The 20,496-nt window shown below is 41.7% G+C and overlaps 1 protein-coding gene across 2 annotated transcripts; it reads left to right on the top strand.

Moving 5' to 3' along the window:
- Nucleotides 1–791: 791 nt before the first annotated feature.
- On the top strand, nucleotides 792–19,258 carry LOC117206503 (REPTOR-binding partner). Of its 2 annotated transcripts, none has more exons than XM_033445895.1 (4): nucleotides 792–999; nucleotides 11,934–12,027; nucleotides 16,956–17,077; nucleotides 18,188–19,258. In XM_033445895.1, the coding sequence occupies exons 1-4, from the start codon at nucleotides 961–963 to the stop codon at nucleotides 18,290–18,292; spliced, it is 360 nt and encodes a 119-aa protein (XP_033301786.1). In that variant the 5' UTR covers nucleotides 792–960; the 3' UTR covers nucleotides 18,293–19,258. The 2 variants fall into 2 exon arrangements, with proteins under 2 accessions (XP_033301786.1, XP_033301785.1); XM_033445894.1 differs by lacking the exon at nucleotides 792–999 and adding an exon at nucleotides 4,003–4,068.
- Nucleotides 19,259–20,496: the final 1,238 nt, after the last annotated feature.

Raw genomic sequence — 20,496 nt, 5'->3', positions numbered from 1 at the left:
TGCAATATAGAGTACACCAGAAGGTCTACCACCATCATGAATAAAGGATACGACAAGGCTTCTGCAACTTTATTAAATTCATTATAAAAACGGTACTTTAACTTTGATAATTTTATAGCCATTTTAATTTTTGTATGAAAATGTCCTTTCTGCGAAGTCGTCTGCTACTTACGTGTGATGTTTGGTTGCATATTTACGGTGTTATCGTAGAGAGTAAAATGCAGCATAGTTAAATATACATTAAAAGCATTCGTACAAGTTCGAACGATCCAGTTATATTCAGAGTCCAATTGAGAATTCTCACTCATATTACATGTTTCTAAATCTTCTGTGACGATAGCGTTGATTTTCATTAAAAATTTTGGAACTAAATAACGGATTATACAAAAAAAATGTTTTGCATTAAAAGTGATGTTAATCACATTATTTTCGTGGTTATATTCATGGAATCATCTCGGATTTGAAATTGATTAAAAACATCAAATGTCTGAATTTTCAAAAAATTGAAGTGTGTTTCGTCATAGATGAGATACAATAGATAGATTTAATATACAATGCATTTCTGTATCATATAGTTTAATAGGAAATAAGTTTTAAAGGAAATAAGAAACATTATAAATGAATGATTTCATTGTAGGTATGTATATATGCTTTCTACGCTGAAAAGTGTTGAAATTTGTTCGCGGTTTGATTACTTACCGACAGTTAGCTTTGAATAGGATCCCTTCATAACATTTTATGGTTTCGCCGCAAGTGGCGCTATCATCCGTGATCGTGACGTAATATGAAATACCCGACAGTCAGAGGTCTGGGGGTCTGCTGTATGACCTTGCAGTGTTTGTAAACAGATACACGTTGCTATTGCAAAGTGTTGAGAATACGATAGAATCAAGATTTAACAAAGCGTGTCACGAAAAATTTGCTTGAGAAACAACGAGAAGGAGCAAATCCACGGGGATCATGGAAGTGGAGCCTATGTGTATCGTAGAAAATGAGACGGTGAGTCGACAATTTGTGGAAACGATAAATTGACAACGTGCTCGTGTGATGCAAACTGCCATGAAAAGCAGGCAACAACATTACGCGCGTTACAAAGATTACACCATGTTATGCAAAGAGGGCGCACGTACAAAATGTCAGCTTTTTTGTAGTAGTTATTATTTTCGAACCAAAGACAAAGGGCGTTGTTTCTTTCGCTTGACGTCAGGATCTCTGAGATTGAGGGTTTGTCAAGGGGTCGTGGGGTAGGGGGCAAGCAGTTCCGAAGGGTGGCTGTTTGCTTGTGTGCGATTCTTCTTAGTGTTCGTATAACAAAGTTGACGTTCGATGTCGCTGTTTCGTTTTTCGCATTCTTGTCGACTGATCGCGCCACGTGTCGCTGGTTTTCGTTCTTTCGTTTGTTAAGAGATGTCTCTGCCGTCTTTAGATGGTCACATGATTTTCAGGCGCGGAATATACTGGAGTTCATGTTGCGACTAGAAATCGTTCGATCGTCAACGTTCGTGTCTAGATTTATCATGCAATTACTATTATGAAATTCGCGGTACTTTGATAAACATTTGTTGTGTCAAGTTTAGCATGATTTATCTACTCAAGAGATAGTGACATATCATATCGAAGGAACTTATTATTGGCTTTCATTCGAGCGTCATATTATAACGTATTTGACATGTCATCATAGGTTACGGTTACTATCTACGTATATCGCATATTAAAACAAGAAGGAAGAAGATGAAAGTAATCGAGGAATAGTTATATGTGTTTGATTAATCAATCGTATTTACTACAATAGATGCAAGCAGTACTCAGTTGCTACTGAGTATTCAATTCTCGTGTAATAAGAACGTTTCATTAACCAATAGAAATTTACAAAATACTACGCATAATTGAATACGTTACAAATGTCAAGTATTTATGACATGAAAAGTTCTCACACTCTATCCATAGACAACTCTGGAATCGGAAGTCGTCCATTTCGATCGTAACGAACCAATCGATGCGTTCGGAAAATGGACCGCGTAACTTGGTTACGTGCAAGCGTAATTTTAAAATCAGTGCCGTGTGTTTCACTAAATCGCCGATACGCGTCGCGTCAGTTGTTTAATATTACCGGTTGTTCGGGCACCGGTACCGAGCACCACGTCCCTGACCACAGCGTTTTAGCTCATCAACTGCGCAGTTGACACAGCTCGCAAGTCGCGTAGCACCGGTGAGTTTTTTTACATACAAATTTAATACGCGTTCCCGTAATTTCCTAGTCTTTAAGAGTGTTCTCGCTACCATTGTAGCTCGATGTTTGTTTCTTTTGAATTAGCCGTGAATTTAGCTACGCTTCTCGAACGCCTGATATACATACATACCATTTCCGAACCATACCCTGTTGATTCTGTCTTCGTTCAGTCGATAGTACGTACGCACGCTTTTCCGCCGGCATACGTTTAAGTCGGTGATGCACAGTCGCGCGGAATGTTTTAAACTCTATGAGTCTCGCGAGATCCATTTCGACATTGTTACATAGTTTAAAATGCCGGTCGATCGTTCTCTGGCTCTACCGTTAGACTTGGTCGCCCACACGCGACGCTACTGCGCAATTTAGCGGTGCATATCTATCGCGAGAGAAAAAACTGTCCTATTAATTGGAGAAACTTTGATATACATGTAGGAATTTAAGGGAAGACCCGTTTCTTCTCTGCGATGTACATATATCGTACCTACGATAAATGTGTTCGCGTTTCAACGGTTTTGCGCGGTCTTACCCGCGTATGTTCCTTCTCCATAAATCGCGTAAAATTTAATCAAATCCAACCGATGTGTCGAATACAATTTAACGCGTATAATTTATTCGCGTTGTTTAATTCATGCGTCTAATTAGGGTAGAATGTTATTTTTACATTTTAAGACGCAATTTGTAATTATCAGTTTTTTTTTACTTTCTTACGATATGCTTCGATCGAAACAAAATTTCGACGCATCGTAATTTATCGTTTCACATTCGCGTTTAGTCGAAATGGAATGTTATTCCAAAATAATTTACTTTGATCGAAAGAATTCCGTTTCGATTCTTTTCTGAAATTTCTTTCAGTTACCATCGTCTGTTACGCACTGGGAAATCTCAATGCTTACGTTTCTCGCGATTACGAACAAGTAGAAAGTAGCTCACGTTTTGCATCGGCATGGCGTTACTTCGTTACATGTAGTCATTCTCGAAACTTACGTATCGATACCCAGCATGTTTATAAACACTTTTCGTGTTCGAACGTGCTCATTTGGCTGCGAGAAACCCGATAGGAGGAGCCTTTGTGTTTACTCGTGCCTCTGATAACCATTCGATGAATCGCGTTTACGAAATCAACGAGTATCGCGAATTCGTAGCAAAAACATTTCGCAGCGTTATTGGGGTACTCTGGAAACGAAATATTTGTCAACACGTTTTCGTATTTCTAAGACGCGTTAAAGGCACAGAACGAATAACGAGATTTTTCGAACGTTGTCTGTACGTGTTAGGACTCTGTTTATTCGAACTTCATTCATTGAAATGTTAGTTAATACTTATTTGATCGAACTTACTTATCTTAAGGCGAGCTTTTATTATGTAAACGAAAATGAATAGATAGCGAAGAAAAATGTTGTACCTTTATTGCATGAACCGTTTGTATGAGTTTAGGTAAATGAAATTATACTGCTGTTCGAGTTATCATTCTAATCTATCGTTACAGAAATCAGTCACAGCTGTAATATATCGTGTTGAAATAAGCAACAGCAACCCAGTGGGACATACACGATACGGTGAATGTGTTAGAAAGCCTTCGACTGCTAAAAAAAGTAAAGTATCTACTACGCTCTAACATACGTTCGTTTAAAATAGGTCGATGTCGATAGGATTTGAGGAAAATATCCTTGGACGCATCTAACACGATCGTTAGAAGATGAATCGCAGAAGGTGGAAGGTATTTTGTAGGCAATCTCGCAACTCCCATCAGGCAGTCGCCCTTCCATCGTGATCTCGATACGTTTGCGATGCAATCGAAGCGTGGTGAACGGCGACATCGTCACGACGGATGCTCCGCGGTTCGTAAATCTCTTACGACGGTTCCTTATCGATACGAGGTCGCGTTCACTCGATAGGACCTCCTTGTCGATTTCACGAATTCTATCTTTCGGCGGCGATGATTCGATGGATGTTCCATCCTTCAATTTCCATAGCCATGCGGCACATTTTTCTAATTTTTATGGAACGTTTCAAGCGTCCTTTTCGAGGTAAACGTACGAGCATCTTCTTTCTTATTTTTATTAGAAATTACACAATTTTTTCTATCGTATTACATTGTTTCAGCGAAGGAGAGAAAAGCTTACGTTTCTGGTAAGAAAAAGTTGGATTAGGTAATAACATCGGAATCGGAATATCAATATTTTATTAGCGTACCGAAGGTTCGCGCAATACCCAAGAGCAACTATCGAGAAGTTTATTTATCTTGAAATTGGAGGATTAAGGAGAAACTAACCGTAATCGTCAGACGTCTGACGCTGGATGTGGTTGCGACCAGGCAGACGTAGCGTTAGTAGATATTTCCCATCAATGTCAGACGTTTGTGTACTAATGCATCGAAGATGCACGCTTCTGCACGATTTTCAGCTGTCGCATTCGGTTATCGATTTATAAGAAATCCCACCTTTATACTAACTTGTAAATGGTCGTGTAGAGAAACGCAGCCGATACAGCCATTGCCTAATTGAATCATTTTAAGCGCGTTGACTTCACTACTACGAATTCATTTCTGCTCTTTTGCATTTTTTAATCCGCGAAATTATAAGCAACGAATTTAATTCCTGCGAGGTAAATTTTTTCTGTTAAAAACAGAACAATACACGTATAGTGGGTAACTGGTATTATTTAAATTTGAAAGCAACATGGGTTAACGTATTCGTTGTTAGAAAGCGTAGCTGCGTTGAAATTGCACATTTCTTTCGTTGCAAATGTCTTCATCTTCATTGCAACGTATTATGTCTAACGCTTTCTCTATTTTTCTAAGCCATATTGTCGAAATGCGTATAAACTGAAAAAACGCAGTAGTCGTGCCAGCCGCATTACTCGAATAATTAAAACGTGGTAACGAACATATACATCGTTAGCGATGAAACGAATGATATGAAATTATAATTTAAAAGAAGATGATACAAATAACAATAAATTCGACGGAATATTTTTAAAATAGCATTTCATCGGTCGCATTCTTGTATTTTTCAATTTATGCGATCGATCGATACGATATCTGAGCCACTTGAACGTTCGATTCTTATGTTCGAAAGATTGGTAATCCACGAATCGACTACTCGTTTAACAGGTTAAAATAATCGTTTAAACCCCTGAGAAATTGATCGAATAGAAAAATAGGAGTAATCAGGGTAGGAAAAATCCAGCGTGGCAGACGTTAGAGATACTCGGTAGCGAGAACAAAAAAGTTTGTTCGGCGGTTGCGAATTTAGGGCGCGAAACGTGGACGGGCGTGGAGCGTCCCTGAATTTACGGGATTTTCGTCGGCGGGCGCGATTTCACCGTGGCGCTTTGCCATTGTATTCGCGGAATTTCTCTCGTTCATTGTTACATAGCGGCGTTGGTGGCGCGGTTGGAAAATTACGAGGCTCCCTCCTCCACTTCCTCTTTCTTCGTCTCTCGTCCGGTCGCGTTATTTCTCCTGTGTACAATGACGTGGAAAAGCCGAAGAAGGCTTTCACGCGCGTCCTTGTTGTCGCCTCGTTTTTACCTACGTTTTTTCCTTCCTATTTGCACCTGTCCGTGACGTCCGGTAACGCGATTGTATCTTTCGTCATAACGATACGTAGATTCGCTTTGTTAACCCTTTTGCTGCTTTACCCTTGCAACTGGCAACGTTTTCAATATGAAAAAATTGGCGCTTGAATACATAGTTGTAAATATTAATTATAGTGTAATTGTCATTAATCGTCAATTACGATAAATTCTGACATAAATGGAAATACAAATGATTGCGTTGTATCGAGGACGAGTATTTAAGGGTTTCAGCGAGTCATTAATTGGCCAGTAGTTGAGAACTCAGTGGAGAGGCGCATTGAGGGATCCTTTGAGAAAGAACCTGGATATAGTAATTTTTTAATTCGATAGGTGAAATTTTTAATTCAGTGCGTTTAACTTCGAAGATAAATCTTGGAATTAAATTACGCGTTTAAACTAATATCGATGAAGTTGAATTAACATGATAACTGAACGAGTCTTATTCGTTTCTTACAAATCGTGCATTTATCACGTATTTCCTATCAGATTACTATCTTTCTCGACTGTATTATCTATCGGAGTACTTCTTCTCAGCCATCGAGTGGAATAAAATCAGACAGAAAATGAACAAGAATTGACCTATCGTATTTTTTCCATGTGACGTTCGATTAGAAAAGAGAAAAATTATAACAAAGAGAGTACACGTTGTTGGGAAAGTGGTTTGTCACTTTCAGAGTTTTATCATTCTACGTCTTGGGTCGACTAGCGTAAGTAGACTTTGTCTCGTTCGTTAAGCTCTGCACCGAGTCGTCGCTTCCTCTTGCGAGATTCACTTTGTAGGCCACGGATGAAAGAGCGCGTGGAGAATCGTGCAACCTTCGACGAACAAAGGTAATCATAAGGTTGCGCAGCTTGTGTATCCGGCAACTGTGTTTCACGTTCACTCGATGCCTAGCGTTTTATAAGCGTGAATCGCAGTTACATGAAGCGTGAGTAGCGTTTTTCTGTGACATTACGGAAATACGATAAGAACGGACAATCGCAGTAATCCAATCGTAGGTCGACACTGATTTTATTAACGGTAGCGAATACCGACGACGATCGTGTTTAGTTGGTTCTATTCTATGCTGGGACAACGTTGATCATCGTTTCCTCGAACGGCAGGAACGTCTTCATGCAGAAGCATTGATTGAATTCATGCTCGGCCGGATTTCTCCGATTCGCTTGCTCGAGCCTGCAGTAAAGCGTAGATTGAGAAACGAAGAGGTAAAAGAAGCGGCGGGTTTAACGCGTGTAGCTTGCCGAAGACAAAAAGGGACGTCTTCCGCGGTGATTTTCAGTCTCGTCTTTATTTCGTGCCGTGTAAACGTTGTTATGAATTTCCAGAGGAATCACGGACCGGCGTAAGAGGATTTCGCCTAACTCCGTCCGTCTACTGAATAATTGAACCTCGCGGCAATCTCTGCCGCCCTGTTCCGCCAAGAATGAGACCGACAAACCTTCGCTTCGGCTCGATATTACGGCCGAAGCTAGGCAAATTGCTTGGCTGGCCGCGAGGCACGAATTTGCATGGCCATTTTCACGATCGCAATTGTACGGTTTCCAATGGTTTTGTAATCGTACAAAAACTCCACCGACTATTTACTCTTCGCCCGCGTGACTCGCTCTCTTCCGACGACGAGGACCATCGCTTGGCGACGAATGGTAGAGACGCTTTGGCAAATTTCGATACGGTATAAAGTTGGACGCGTTAGCGGCACCGCGTCATCGAGGTCGATGTGCTTCGTGGAAAATGGACGAGGAGGAAGGGGTTCGTATCGAAGTAAAAATTGACGAGAACGAGACGAGAACCATCTCGAAGAGGGAGAAAGAACGTCAGAGTAAGGAAACGGAGCGACAGAGACGGTAGAGAGATTTTTGGGGTTAATAGGAGGTATCAAGGGTTGGAAAGATGGCTAACGCGTTTAAGAGAGTCTCGCTAAGGGAGCCTGGAAGTAATTCCATTAATAACGAAAATTAATTGAACGACGAGTTCTTTCCGTGGAATTCCGCGAGTGGTCTGACCCGTACGAAAGGAACGGAGTTCGTGGCCGAGTTAAAAGGGTAGGACGAGCTAAGGACGTTTCCCGAATCCTTTGTAATTAAAGACTTTCGACTCGAGAGGTAATCGTCCCGGAAGTTGTGCCATCAAGTAGAAGAAACAGAGCGTACGTTAACGAACGATATTTACCACGTTCGTGGTCTCGAATTAATCGCAGATGCGCCAGAAACAAAGAGACGTTATCGGTCTCGTTTCTATCTCCATCTATCGTTTATTTTCTTCTATTCCAATCACCTGGAAAAATCTGTACGGTAACGAGAAGAAATTTGAGCAGAAGAGGGGAAGGTTCGTGTAAAACGAATCGAATGGAACGAGAGTGTCGGACGCGATGTACAAATACTTCATTAGCGCGCATAAAAATTCACCGAGTAACCCGAAGGGATTTTTATCGTATATTTTAAACGACAGGACAATGTTCGTCGATCGGCTTCAAGTGAGAGTTATTTATATTTCAACTTTATCCTCGCGCTAGTCCAGCTTTCGTTCGTGAACCTCCTATTCGAGAGGAGACGCAGTTGCTCGTCTCTGGTTTTTATCCTCCCTTGATGAAATCTATTCACGGAAGCATGAAGATGAATAAAATTTCTGGTATACCAGTTAGGCGGTCTTATTAAAGCATAATAGAATACCGATTACGCGAACTATTAATAGAACGATCAATTATCGGAACAACGATTAACGAAAAATTCGATGATCGCGAGTAAGATTGGGAAATATAATAGATTAGAAATAAACACAGTAGATTATAATATTTAATATTAATATTTATAATTCAAAGAAAGTTGCTCGATTATCCAGCCTGTGTCACGATCAATTCGGATAATCAAGACTGCACCGTATAATAAACGCGTAGAACGTGTAAATTTATGTACAAAGCCGAACAGAAAACTAACACGTCACGTCGATTCTATTTTATTTCGTTTATATTTACTTTATCCATGCTTTTCTACTTTGGACGGCTGCCGGTTATATCGTCGTTTGCGCGATTCTGTCTTATTATAAATAGGATTTTGAATAAAATATTAGATTGTCGTGAAAGTTTCTTTCGTTTCATAAGGTGATAACAGATGAACAAGAATTTCTGTTTTATATCATTTTATTGAATTACGTATGATCCATTTCGTTCTATTTCTGTTATTACGTTCGTGCATGATTCAATAAACTAATATAAAACAAAAAACTATTATAAAACGAAAGAAGCTCTTCGGACAACCTGATACGACGATCAACTATATCCAGTTGATTTTTATCGGGAATAAATAATTTATAAATAAACGCAGCGATCAAAAACGAAAGTATCAGTCGACAGGTGTTGCGTCGCTTCTGCAACACGCCCTAATAGCACGTGCAACATCGCCTTTGACACGATCAGTGACCACGCATCGGTCGTCCGTGTATACTATACCTATAAACTAAACCGTATATGCGATGCCGCAACGAATCGTGCGTTCGTATCGCTAGATTAAATCACGCTTTACGCGGAACGAAGAGCTGCGGCACGAAGCGAGCCGCGTAACCCGGCCTTTGCGCTCGAGAAACACGCGTAAGAGGGAATCGGCCGACGAACTGCGAAACTACAAAGCCCCTGTGCTCGATTGTGTACAGTGTGGTCTACTAGCTTCCGGTCTCTGGCGTGCAGCAGTTTACCATCGAGCATCCGGCTATTCCGTCCACGCAATCTCTCTTGTCTATAACCTGCGCGAATCTCCGAAGCGTAATCCTCAAAGTATAGAGAATAGAGAGCTACCTGTCGTTACTTACGAATTTCAATATTTTCCTCTCGATACGTGCGCTGTTGGTGAGAATGGAGATGAGCCTAAGCGACGTAGGTTCGATCGGTTTCTAACGATATTGCACCACTTTCCTTTGAGATCATTTTTAGCAACAAGGTACGTACTCGCGTGTATCTTCGTTATTGGCCGAGATGGTCACGTTTCGAAATTTGTCGTCCACGTCGTCGGATAGAAAGCCGAACGCAACTTTACCGTTGTTTTTACTATTGATCCTTGGGAGAAGTGTCTAGCTTTTATTCCGCTGGAGATCGGACAGTAAAAGCGTCAAATATGTACGCGGAGACAGTTGAAATCGACGGCAGATTCGAGAGGTTGATGGTCGAAGCGCGGAAACGAGCGAATCGTTCCCCTCTGCGATCGGATACACGTCAGAAATGCGAGTGGGATTGTCAAGCGCAGGAATGATGGTGCAGGTAGCACGGCATCGGCGATAGGGGCGTGCAGGAATCGACGGAAGTGTCAGTGACAGTGTAGGGATTTAACGAGTTTTCCTGCCCTTCCCCTATAGGGTGTACTCACGTCGTCGACCGACGTGTGTCTCAAATAGCGTAATATAGCGGCAAAACGATGGAAATCTAATTTCTCTCGATTCAGCCACGTTGTTCTTGCGTCTGTCTGCTCGCTGACAACATGCAGCGCGTGACTTAATTATATTCTTGATTCTGAAACTGGTCAGAATGGCATAAGGCACACGACAGGGTCTTCGTGAACAGACGCAAGTCGGAATCCTTATTCGAGCGTGTTGCTGCTTGTCTCTCTCTCTCTCTCTCTCTCTCTCGCACACACACACACACACACACTCTTTCCCTCTCTTTTTGCACGTTTCCTGTATCTCGCTACTCATCGTGCAACATCAATTCCATTTTCTATCTACAAAGACTGGCGCGTGAGAAGAGTCACGAGACCGAGGGAGGATGAAAGAAGGACAGGGAATCGGGGAGAGCCTCACAGCGTGAGGTAGACAGAGAAGAGACGAGCTAGGAGGGTGGGAGGCGGGCGAAAGAAGTCGGAAGCGGTCGAGGGAAAGAAAGAGGATTCGAGGAGATTTAATACCAGATAGGATTGAGAGGCAAGGATAGGGCCGAAGGTAAACATCTTCCTTAAAAGAGGGCTGAATTTGTATTTTGTCACCCGTGAGCACATGCATAGCTAAGCCTGCGGCCTCCTCTACTCGTCGCAACAACCGTGCCCAGGGGACGTCTAAATTTTAATGGGTCGTATGGGGTTGCTGTCGTTCGGACACGCCTGTATCTCCGCGTGCGTTATATTCGCTTGTTTGCCTTCTTTATCTCTCGAGGGGGCAGAAGATCGTCTTTTCGATTCACCCCTCCGGTACTACGATCGTATTCTTTTTGCTTGGCGCGTTAAACAACCCAAGCAACGAACGATGGTTCTTTTTAAGCAACTTTGACTATCGAGTGGCGGTAAAATGGGCGGCGACCGCGTTCCTTTGCATTTACGAAACGTTCCATACGCGTCAATGGCGCGTTGGAAAGTTAAGCGGATAACGACCGGGAAGAAAGAGGCGCCGTCTGGCCTTTCCGCAACGACAAATTACGTTATTTGCCGCGGTTATCCTAACGCGAGAACTCGTCAATATGGTCTTCTGTAAATAGCCGTGATGCGCTTAGGTTAGCGTCGATGGGGACTTTCTGTCGAGCTTCTAACAATTCTAGTCAAGCTGTTCTCTTTCTCTCTCTCTCTCTCTCTCTCTCACTTCCTCTCTCGCTCCTGGATAAGCTTTTGTTCCCATTGAAATCGGTGGACGTTGTTCTCCGCGAGCTCGAACCAACTCGTTTGAGATATTAATCAGTGGAAGGAAGAAACAACGGATCAAGCGGGTATTACGTCGCCGTAGAGACTCGTATCATTCGCTTTCAGATCTTCCCACTAGCCGTTTCGTCGCTGTGATGTTCTGACGTTACGATTCCCGATTTTGCTCGATAACCGGCAACGGTGCACAAAAGTGTTTTTTTACCATCGCGTTATATCCCGAACGCGTCGCGATTCTTGTCTGTTTATTTTAGTTCTCGCTGAATTTTGTCATTTTTTGTGACCGGTAGAACGAATCCGATTGTAAATGTCCTTCGTAGCAAGTTAGGACGCGTTTTGATCATTTTTTTTTTTTTACTATACAATTTCAGTTTTCGGATATTCGCAGAATTTCAGGGTTTGTTGTTCGTTTTCTGTTCGCCGCTGTATTTCTAACTGCAAAAGATAAATTCTCCAGTTTACGTTTCTCCATTGTATTTTTCCAGTTTACTAAGTCTGTTTTCTTTTTTAATTTCAGGAGGGATCTCGCGGTGATCGGAAAGAGGGGGGTAAGAGGGGACGCAAGCCTGGAAGGAAGGCGTCCGACAAGACGGACATGAAAGCCAAGCTCGGTAAGAAGCTTCTCTATGTATTTGTCACGTCTGCTTCAATTTCACTACTCTCTATATTATTCAAGCGTGGACATCAGAAACTCTTAGTATTTACGGTAGATCGCGAAAGAATCGAACGTTTATTATGGAAAATTATTATGAATATATTATACGCGTTATGGGAAATTTATCGAACCTTCATTAGCATTGAAACGAAACACGTCTATCGCGACTATATTGGTCAAATTTACGGCCAGTGCGAATTTGCAGGGCTAGAGGTTACGAGACATTTATTCACTCGGTAAAAAATTATTATAGTATTCTATAATACAAATATGTACTTTCGTGAGTCGCTGTATATCGATGTATACCTTCGCGTTACCAAGAAAAAATGTATCAGGCAAAAATTGCCGGATAGGTTAAAAAAACGCTCGGAAGATTGTATAAGATAAGAAGATTGCTTCCTTTACGCCTTCGGCTATCCAACGCGAAATTTTCCGCCGATACGACGATCATGTAAATCAAGGATGGTAATTCCGGCTGTCACCCCTTCTCCGCGTATTCCCAAAAGCTCGTCTCATCGTGAATCGTTCTTTTTTCGTTGCCGATGGCTAACGATATTTGCGCGTCAGCCTTAAGAAGCCGAGTTAGCCCCGATTTGCATCTTCACCGATGGTGTATTAAGTAGGAAAACAAGATGTAACCGCATGCGTTGCACAAGCCACGTGAGAAATGCACGCTGCTTGATTACGAGGCGTCGAATAACCGTTCTCGAGTCTCAGACCCATGACACCGTAGGAATATTTATCCTTCCCGAACGAATGAATATTTATGCTGGGTCAACTCGGTGGCTGGAACCGATGTTCCCGATGATTCTGTGCCACGACGCGATGGCAAGGTGTGCTTTGCAATTCCGTCGTCTTGGCAGTCAAGACGAGCGAAGACATTGGCGAGAAAAGCTCGAAGCGATGTTGCGGAATATCCGCTGCAGCCACGTTGCTCCTTTTCGTTTTCTTTTCTCGCGTCTTCGTTTTTTAATTTTCCGAGCTTTCCATCGTTCCGCTTTGCTTTTTCGCGCAGCTTCTATCTTTGTACATACGCGTTCACGTATAAACTCGCGGGGTAATCACGCGAGAGAAACAATTTTCCCCATGGATCCAACGTCTCCCTTCTTTCTATGCCTTCATTCCCGCAGCTTTTGCTTCTACGTGCATTCGAACTAGTTTCTAAAGGTTGGGCGGAAGCAACACGGACAGGATCTAAGCTCGTTTTACGACCAACTTTCGCGTTTGCAATCCTCGCAGCTCCGTGGTTGAACCGCGCTTTTCCTCTTGCCCGTATTTCTCTTTCTTTTGTGATTTCCTATCCATCCAGCTTCCCTGATCTTTGCTTCGAATCGACGCCGCACGACGAATACGCTGGTTTCGTCGAGTCTTTCGACAGCCGTAATTCGTGACGTTGCCACGACCGCTTCCGGTTTCGCTCGGTCAGCGTCGTAAATTCAATTTTCCCTAATTTCATTCACGCGCGCGATCTCTCCGGGCTTCCGATCGGTTGTTTTCACACGGATTTCCCGGTCAGATCTTATTCGACAGACTCGTTCGATTTCGTCCAGATGTCAGCTCCGAGCTACATCGTAAATGGAGCCGCAAATTGACTGCGCGAGAACGTTTAATTTCCGTGTCGAGATCGAATCGATCGCGGTGGCTAGCTGCGTCACCGACGCGTCTGCCGCGCGAATTCATTTTCGATAAAATTCTCCTTGATCCGACTGCTTCGAACGTCTCACCGTCGTCGAGAGTCTCTTCCCGCCTGTTCCCCGGACAGCTTCCTTTTAAAAAAGAAAGGCTGCGACACGAGTGCCGGGCAAGAGACGTTTATTGCCGCGTAAAAGGCGGGCTTAGTGAGCCGTAGACGCGATAATAGCCGCGACCCTTGATCGTAAAGAGCTTTATCACACCGCGGTCCCAGACCACCGGAGAAATTTGCAATATCCTGCAACGGGCTATTAAGATCGATTTTATCCGGCGCTTCGTCTTCTTCGCGAGTGTTCGTGGCGTAGCGGAAATGTTACGCGCCGCGCTATCAAACCAGTGACGTCGTTCACGGTTCGTTTCCTTTATCCTTTTTCAGTAGACAATGCAATATTGTTAATTAATACAGAGATCGAGGCCATTAATTAAAATAGCAAAGTTACTTAAATATCAAAGCTGTTTAAATCATTTGAAATTCTCGCAATAAGATTTACATCGGCGAATCGTGTCGTTAATTCCTTATTTTTCCTTAACTCTTGTAAATAATTTTTAAAAAGTATAGTTCGTTATTTCGCACGAACGTAAACTTCTGGCCGATTAATCGTTTCCGTAACAATCTGAACCAACTATGATGCTCTATACAAGCGAAGTAGGTGCCCTAATACTTATATACGGGGGTCTATATATCGTATCAGAGTTTCATCAGTACCCTGTGTCTGTGTAGTACGTATCGCGGGTACGCCAGTACACGTGAAAAATAGCGCGTCACATTTGAGTTACGCGAATTTATCGCGCAATGGTTGCGTACACTGCGGATGCCCACGTCCTTCACCTTCGTTTGTAATTTTTACCACGACAATTTATGGCAAATCCAGCGGATGGAGCAGGCAACATTTATCGATGCTCGTTCCTCGCCGCGTACAACAGTCCGTTTGTATACCTTGTCTAAGTTTCGTATTTGTTTTACGTAGCACTAGGTCTATTTAGTTTCGATTTTATGGCAGTTGTTACGTGGTAGTGCCATTTCGTGCAGTTGCTGGCAGGTTAAGCAAGAAAGCTATTCGAATCCAGCGCTGCACATACATATAGGGCGTAACGGTATTTGTATGCGAAGTCAGATACGAGTGGAAAACTTTCCTGTTTTCGATTCAAACAGCTGACGTTTCGCGGTATTCTTGGGTTCGTCCTTTCTTCCTTTCGTTTCTTATCTTCAGAACGAAAGATCTTTTCCTTCTTAAACGATTTCCATACCCGAGCTGGATTTTAACATTCCAATTTTATAGAGCTCAGATCGCGACGCAATATGGGAAATTCAGTTAATTCCTGCCTTCATTGATGTAAACCAACGAGTCACGAAACTTTATTTTAGAATATATTTCTTTTCTTATTCTTATTCAAAATTACAAACTTACCAATTAGCGTATCGAAGTACGTACGAAAAGAAGTTGCTAAAGTGTTTTAGAAGCTAATAAAATTTCAATTTGGGAATGTTATATAATAAACAGATGTACTTGCAGGTGTTGCGAGTGTTGAAGAGTTCAACGTGATTCGAAATCTTACTTGTTTCGTATTTTTGTTCGATGCCATAATTTTTTCGCACGTGCGCGATTCCTGTCACATCGTCATAGACGACATAGCCGGAAAAATAGTATCGCGTTACCAGTTACCGTGGTATCGAGCAGACACTAATGCTCGTACTAAGCTTAACACGTTTCTGGGTCTCATTAAGCTGCAATTTTTTTTTCCTTTTACACGTCTCATTATGTTGCTCGTGTTTTACGCGAGACGAGGTTCGGAGTACGATGCGATATTTTCCATCCAAAACTTGTCGCAAAGTCGCGTAAGAAAGCAGCATTTCAAAAATATTCTGTCAACCGTGGTTAGAATTCTGTTTTACTTATCTCGCGAGTGGCAGACCTCGAACGACAGATCTATTTTGAATTATTAATATCGTATTCCATTCGTCGTTGGATTCGATTTCGCGTGAAAAATTTACCAAAGGAACATCGGTGGCGTTACACCGGGTCGTTTGTTTCGCTTTCCTTCTCGTGATCTCCTTTTCCATTACTTCTTAAGAACGCTTCGTAGTTGTCGGAGTTTGAATTTCGAGATGTAAAGGTACGAAACGAGTTGGGTATAAAATTGTTCAGAAAATTGAGTGGGCTGGACGTGAGGACAAAGCTATAATACTTGTTTATATCATACTCTCGTCTTCTCCTTTCTAAGCCAAGATATTCTATTTAGTGTGTTTCCATGTTTCAAGATATATTCTAAGCGAAGTTGTATTGTACAGGTTATTAGGAAATAACTAATACATATTTTTAACACTAGAACTATCACACCAGCCAAATTGACTGGTTTTACAATTGTATTTTAAAATTCCTACTTCATGTTATATATTTTTTCCGCAATGATGTAATGACTTTCGCAATGATAATTAAAAGAATAATATAACGAATTTCATTTTGTTTTTTATGTATTCAAACTCAAAGTAAGTTTGTATCAAGGCTACTTATACCAATAGCAGTCAAAATGACTGGTACTTGTCAAAGCGTAAAAAGCTCCTGCAATCTGTTTATCGAACCTCGATTGACCAGTTTCCTCGTTTTGTACAACTTCTCACACGTTTTAATACTTTTTACTGCGTTTCATTCGACATGATGATATCAGTTATCAGGAAAGCTAACACTAACACTAGAAATACCACACCAGTCAAAACGACTGGTTCTACAATTTTATAAATGTGTCAACCCTCGTTTAGGGGTCATGGCCTCAGATGGATTAACAATACGAAAAATGTACTACATAACATGGAATTCCATCTGTAATCAATAAATATAAAAATATTCTATTATTTCGTACTTTTTTAAGACCAATTATTTTGTCTGGTTTTGGTAGAAATAGCTCCGTGTTAACTATCGGTAGTTCTAGTGTTAATTGAACGTAGAGAAATATAAAATCGCCGCAATAAACCGATAGCTTTTCTTCCATTTGGAAATATTAGATAGAAATGGTAAAAAGTAGTTTTATCTGTAAGAAAAATTCACTGCTCGATGTATCCCGTATGTGACATACGGCAGCGAACGTGTTAAGCAGTAAAACGTAACTGAACGTATACGACACTTTACAAGACCTTCCCTAGTTACATCGTCGTGAGTTTCTCAGGTTTACACTCTTTTGGGTTTATTTTTCCAGAACGAAGTCGACAGAGCGCGAGGGAGTGTCGTGCTCGGAAGAAGCTAAGATATCAGTATCTTGAAGAGCTGGTAGCCGACCGCGAAAAGGCTGTGCTCGCACTTCGAAGAGAGCTGGAGATGGTAAGTCCTTCTTCATGGGAATGTCTGCTTCTTATCCTTTATCATCTTATTTCCGACGATTCGTTTCTCCATCATATTTTGCTCGTATATCCTGTAATATCCCCCTGGCCGTTTCCTATGCAACGAGACGATAATAAATCCTTTCGCTCGGAAGAAGTTCTCGCGGCTTGCAAAGTGAGTTATACACCTATTATTCCGGTGCGCCCCTTCACGGTGGATGTTTTTAAAGTCGTACGTGTTCTCGATTATGCAATCGCGGGCCATTTTATCCAGCTCGTTCGGCAAAGAGTTACAGCTGTCCTAGAATCGTTGCGGAGCGTTGCGTTTGTATTTTCTGCGTGCGTTAATATCGTAAATTCCCGGGGCAAGGCAAGAGGAACGAGAATACCGGAGGACACAAAGTTTTTCCGAAGAACCATAAACATGTCGAGGTTCCTACCTCCTTTTTCGTCTTTTTCCTCTTTTGAACGGATTAATGGGCGTCCTGAAGTTTCCAGAATTAGTTCTGCTACCTAGACAACGATAGAGCGCGCGATGCAGGCATTGCAAAATCTCCTAACATTCATCCCCAGCGATGTTTCCTGGTTGTTCACGGGCCGAGCGTATCTTAGTTAATTACTCTGTGTGATTATCTAATGCTGTTCGATATATATATATTATTACTAGTAAATCGAGAATAACGCATTTAGAAACGTGACTATCGGACGGTTGCTAAATCTCGCGTCTGTTTGCTTTAGATTTTCATTGTCGTAAAAGAATCAAATCCGATAAGAGTTTTAAAGGTACGTACATTTAAATTGTATGATCATGGATTAAGTAGAACGATGCGAACCCCACGAGCTTTTCACGTTTTAAGCTTTTTCTTGCAGTTGTATCGAAAAGAATCTTTCCACACGTTTATCCTGCACGTTCAAATCTACCGCAGAAGAACGACTTGTCGAGCGAATAGAAGAGGAAAGAGCCTTTCCCGCATTGTCTATCCACATCACCACCCTCCAACTTTTCCAGCTTCCTTAAAGTTCCCGAGAACTGTTTGAGTATAAGAAACGACGTTCGATCGCATGTCAGCTGGAAGCACGTGTAACCGCTATCCCGTTATTTTCCTTTCAGTATCGGCAGTGGGGACAGGAATTGGACGCCGGACGAGTTCCCGAAGGGCTACAAGCGATGCTGGAGGAGCTCGGCTCTCTGAAGCGGGAGAAAGCGGTCAACTAACCGAACAAGAAAGACAGAAAGAGAAACACGAGTCAGAAACATCGAGCTCTGCCATCTTTTTTTGCTTTTATTCATTTTATCGCGATAGTCGAACTTCCTCCCGTATTCCCGGTTATTCTTTCGACCGAAAAAGTCCGCACGGAAGAATTCAGATTCTTTTCAACGACTCGTTCGAGTTCTGTCTTGCGTTTTTGTACGGAAGAAGTCGTTGAAAAAAAAGAAAAAGAAAAAAGAAAGAAAAGAGAGAGAAGAAATTCTATCTCGTCCAGACTTACGATTCTGTCCCACTTTTACCTAGTCTTTGTACGTTCTCCTCTTATCATGTTCTTCTTTGGAGGAGAAATCGATTCGGCGTCGTTGTTTCTCTAGTTATTATTATTGCGTTTTGTTTTTGATACTTTACACAGAAAATTCATTCGTGCCTTTTGTTACTTGTGATCGATTAAGTTAACAAACTTATTGTCCTTGTTTTATTATCGTTGCGACTCGACGATATAAAAACAGACCCGGTCAACGGTGACCAGGTACTCGTTGTACCGAAAAGTACCTAAAAGAAGTACCTTCTCTAACGATTGTTAAGAAGAGAGAAAGAGATGAAAATTATATATCTTTGTTACGCGTCGATGAAGAACGGCCGTTCTGTATCATAACGAAAAGAAAGTGATGAAGTACATATTTGCTTGTTCCGAGACTCTGTCATATATTATATTATAGTAGGTGTACTTGTTGAGCAATCTAGATCTCGTTTCTTTCAAATTATCTCCAGGTGCGTTTTCTTCTATTCTGATAACACAGCCGTGTGTACACGACCGACAAAGATTATCTGTATGGAAATGGTATTTTTGTACTGTCGTATAAAACGCTATTATTTTGTGCAGATTATTGATATTGCGAGAAACTTGTTCATATACATATATCTGGGAAAAGAAGTCTAAGGATTGAATAAATCGAATATTTTTAAACAAATCCGCCTCGTTATTTGTTTCTTTGCCTTTTTCATTCTTTCGTCAAGATTTTTCGATCACGAAATCATATTTTATTATTCATTTACAGTTCTTATGGTCGGACCACGGAGAACGCAGTTTTATCGACGTCATTTTGGAATAATATTTCTCACGCCATGACACCGCACAGCTGTACACGAATTTGCATATTTCGTTGTGAAATACGTTCGACAACGAAATCTCTGTTTCGATTTGCGTAGATTGCAACGCAATCTCCCATCCATATTATCCAACGCGTCGAAACGACGTTACTGCTGTTCGATAAAAGAAGAGATTTAAAAAAAAGAAGAGAGAGGGAGAGAGTTAAAAAAAAGAAGAGAGAGGGAGAGAGAGAAAGAGAGAGCGAAAAGAACGATACGTGTCGGTGTGCCCGGCCACGTAAAATATTTACGAGCATATGGAAAATGTAAGTATCGAAGTCCTTTCGGACGAATCAGACTGTCAGGTCAAACGGTAATAGTGCCGATAATAATAATTGAAAGAAACCAGCTGACCTATATACTAAGAATAAGATATTATTTCAGTCTTTGAACAGTGTGCCGTTTGTTATTTAAACGCCACCTTGGAAGGAGATCCTGGTATCGGCCAAAGTATTTAATATCACGGCGCGAAAAAAAGCCAGGAAAAACGAATACTACGCTTCGTAACTTTCTGCTGCTCTTACGCTGTAATTCTTTTTTCGTCGTTTAATCGCTGAAACTTTAATGGACAACGTCCCACACGTAATTTTCCCTAAATCTAATTATCCTTCCGCAAAGCAGTTTAATTTAAACAGCTTACATCCATTCCGCTGTATGGAACGCGGTATTTCAAGTATAAACAAAATTCAGTCGTAAAAACGCGGACACACGTCCGAATGCGTGTACAAACGTGTGTAATTATACGAACGTGTAAAATGACACGCTTTTGAAAAAAGACAGAACGTTTCTTAATAGGTTTCCAGAGTTTCTCATGAATCTAGTTTTACCGCAGCTGCCTATCAGTCGCACTTGCGATGATCGTAAAAGCAGGGGCGCATGTGCACGCTGTCTTCTGCATCGTATAACGACGCACAGTTCCTCGCAGTCGTAAACTATGGCCCATTCAATTTCGTTTCCGCGAAAAAACGCGTCTCCACCTGACGCGCGCGCTGGACGACGCAGCCAGTTCAAAAGGCGCGACACGGGGCGAGGGAAGAAAAAAAGAAACGGTAAAAAGAGA

The sequence above is a fragment of the Bombus bifarius genome, unplaced genomic scaffold (genome assembly GCF_011952205.1).
Source record: "Bombus bifarius isolate JDL3187 unplaced genomic scaffold, Bbif_JDL3187 scf7180000008008, whole genome shotgun sequence".
NCBI classification, from domain to species: Eukaryota; Metazoa; Arthropoda; class Insecta; order Hymenoptera; family Apidae; genus Bombus; species Bombus bifarius.
Note: the sequence above shows the minus strand (reverse complement) of the source record. Positions and strands in the feature narration are given on the sequence as shown.

Excerpts from the sequence above, each read along its gene's own strand:
- LOC117206503 (XM_033445894.1), top strand. The coding sequence starts at position 4,018 with ATGCAATCGAAGCGTGGTGAACGGCGACATCGTCACGACGGATGCTCC. Across the intron at positions 4,069-11,933 it reads GTCACGACGGATGCTCCGCG|GAGGGATCTCGCGGTGATCG; the intron begins GTTCGTAAATCT and ends TTTTAATTTCAG. Across the intron at positions 17,078-18,187 it reads TTCGAAGAGAGCTGGAGATG|TATCGGCAGTGGGGACAGGA; the intron begins GTAAGTCCTTCT and ends TTTTCCTTTCAG.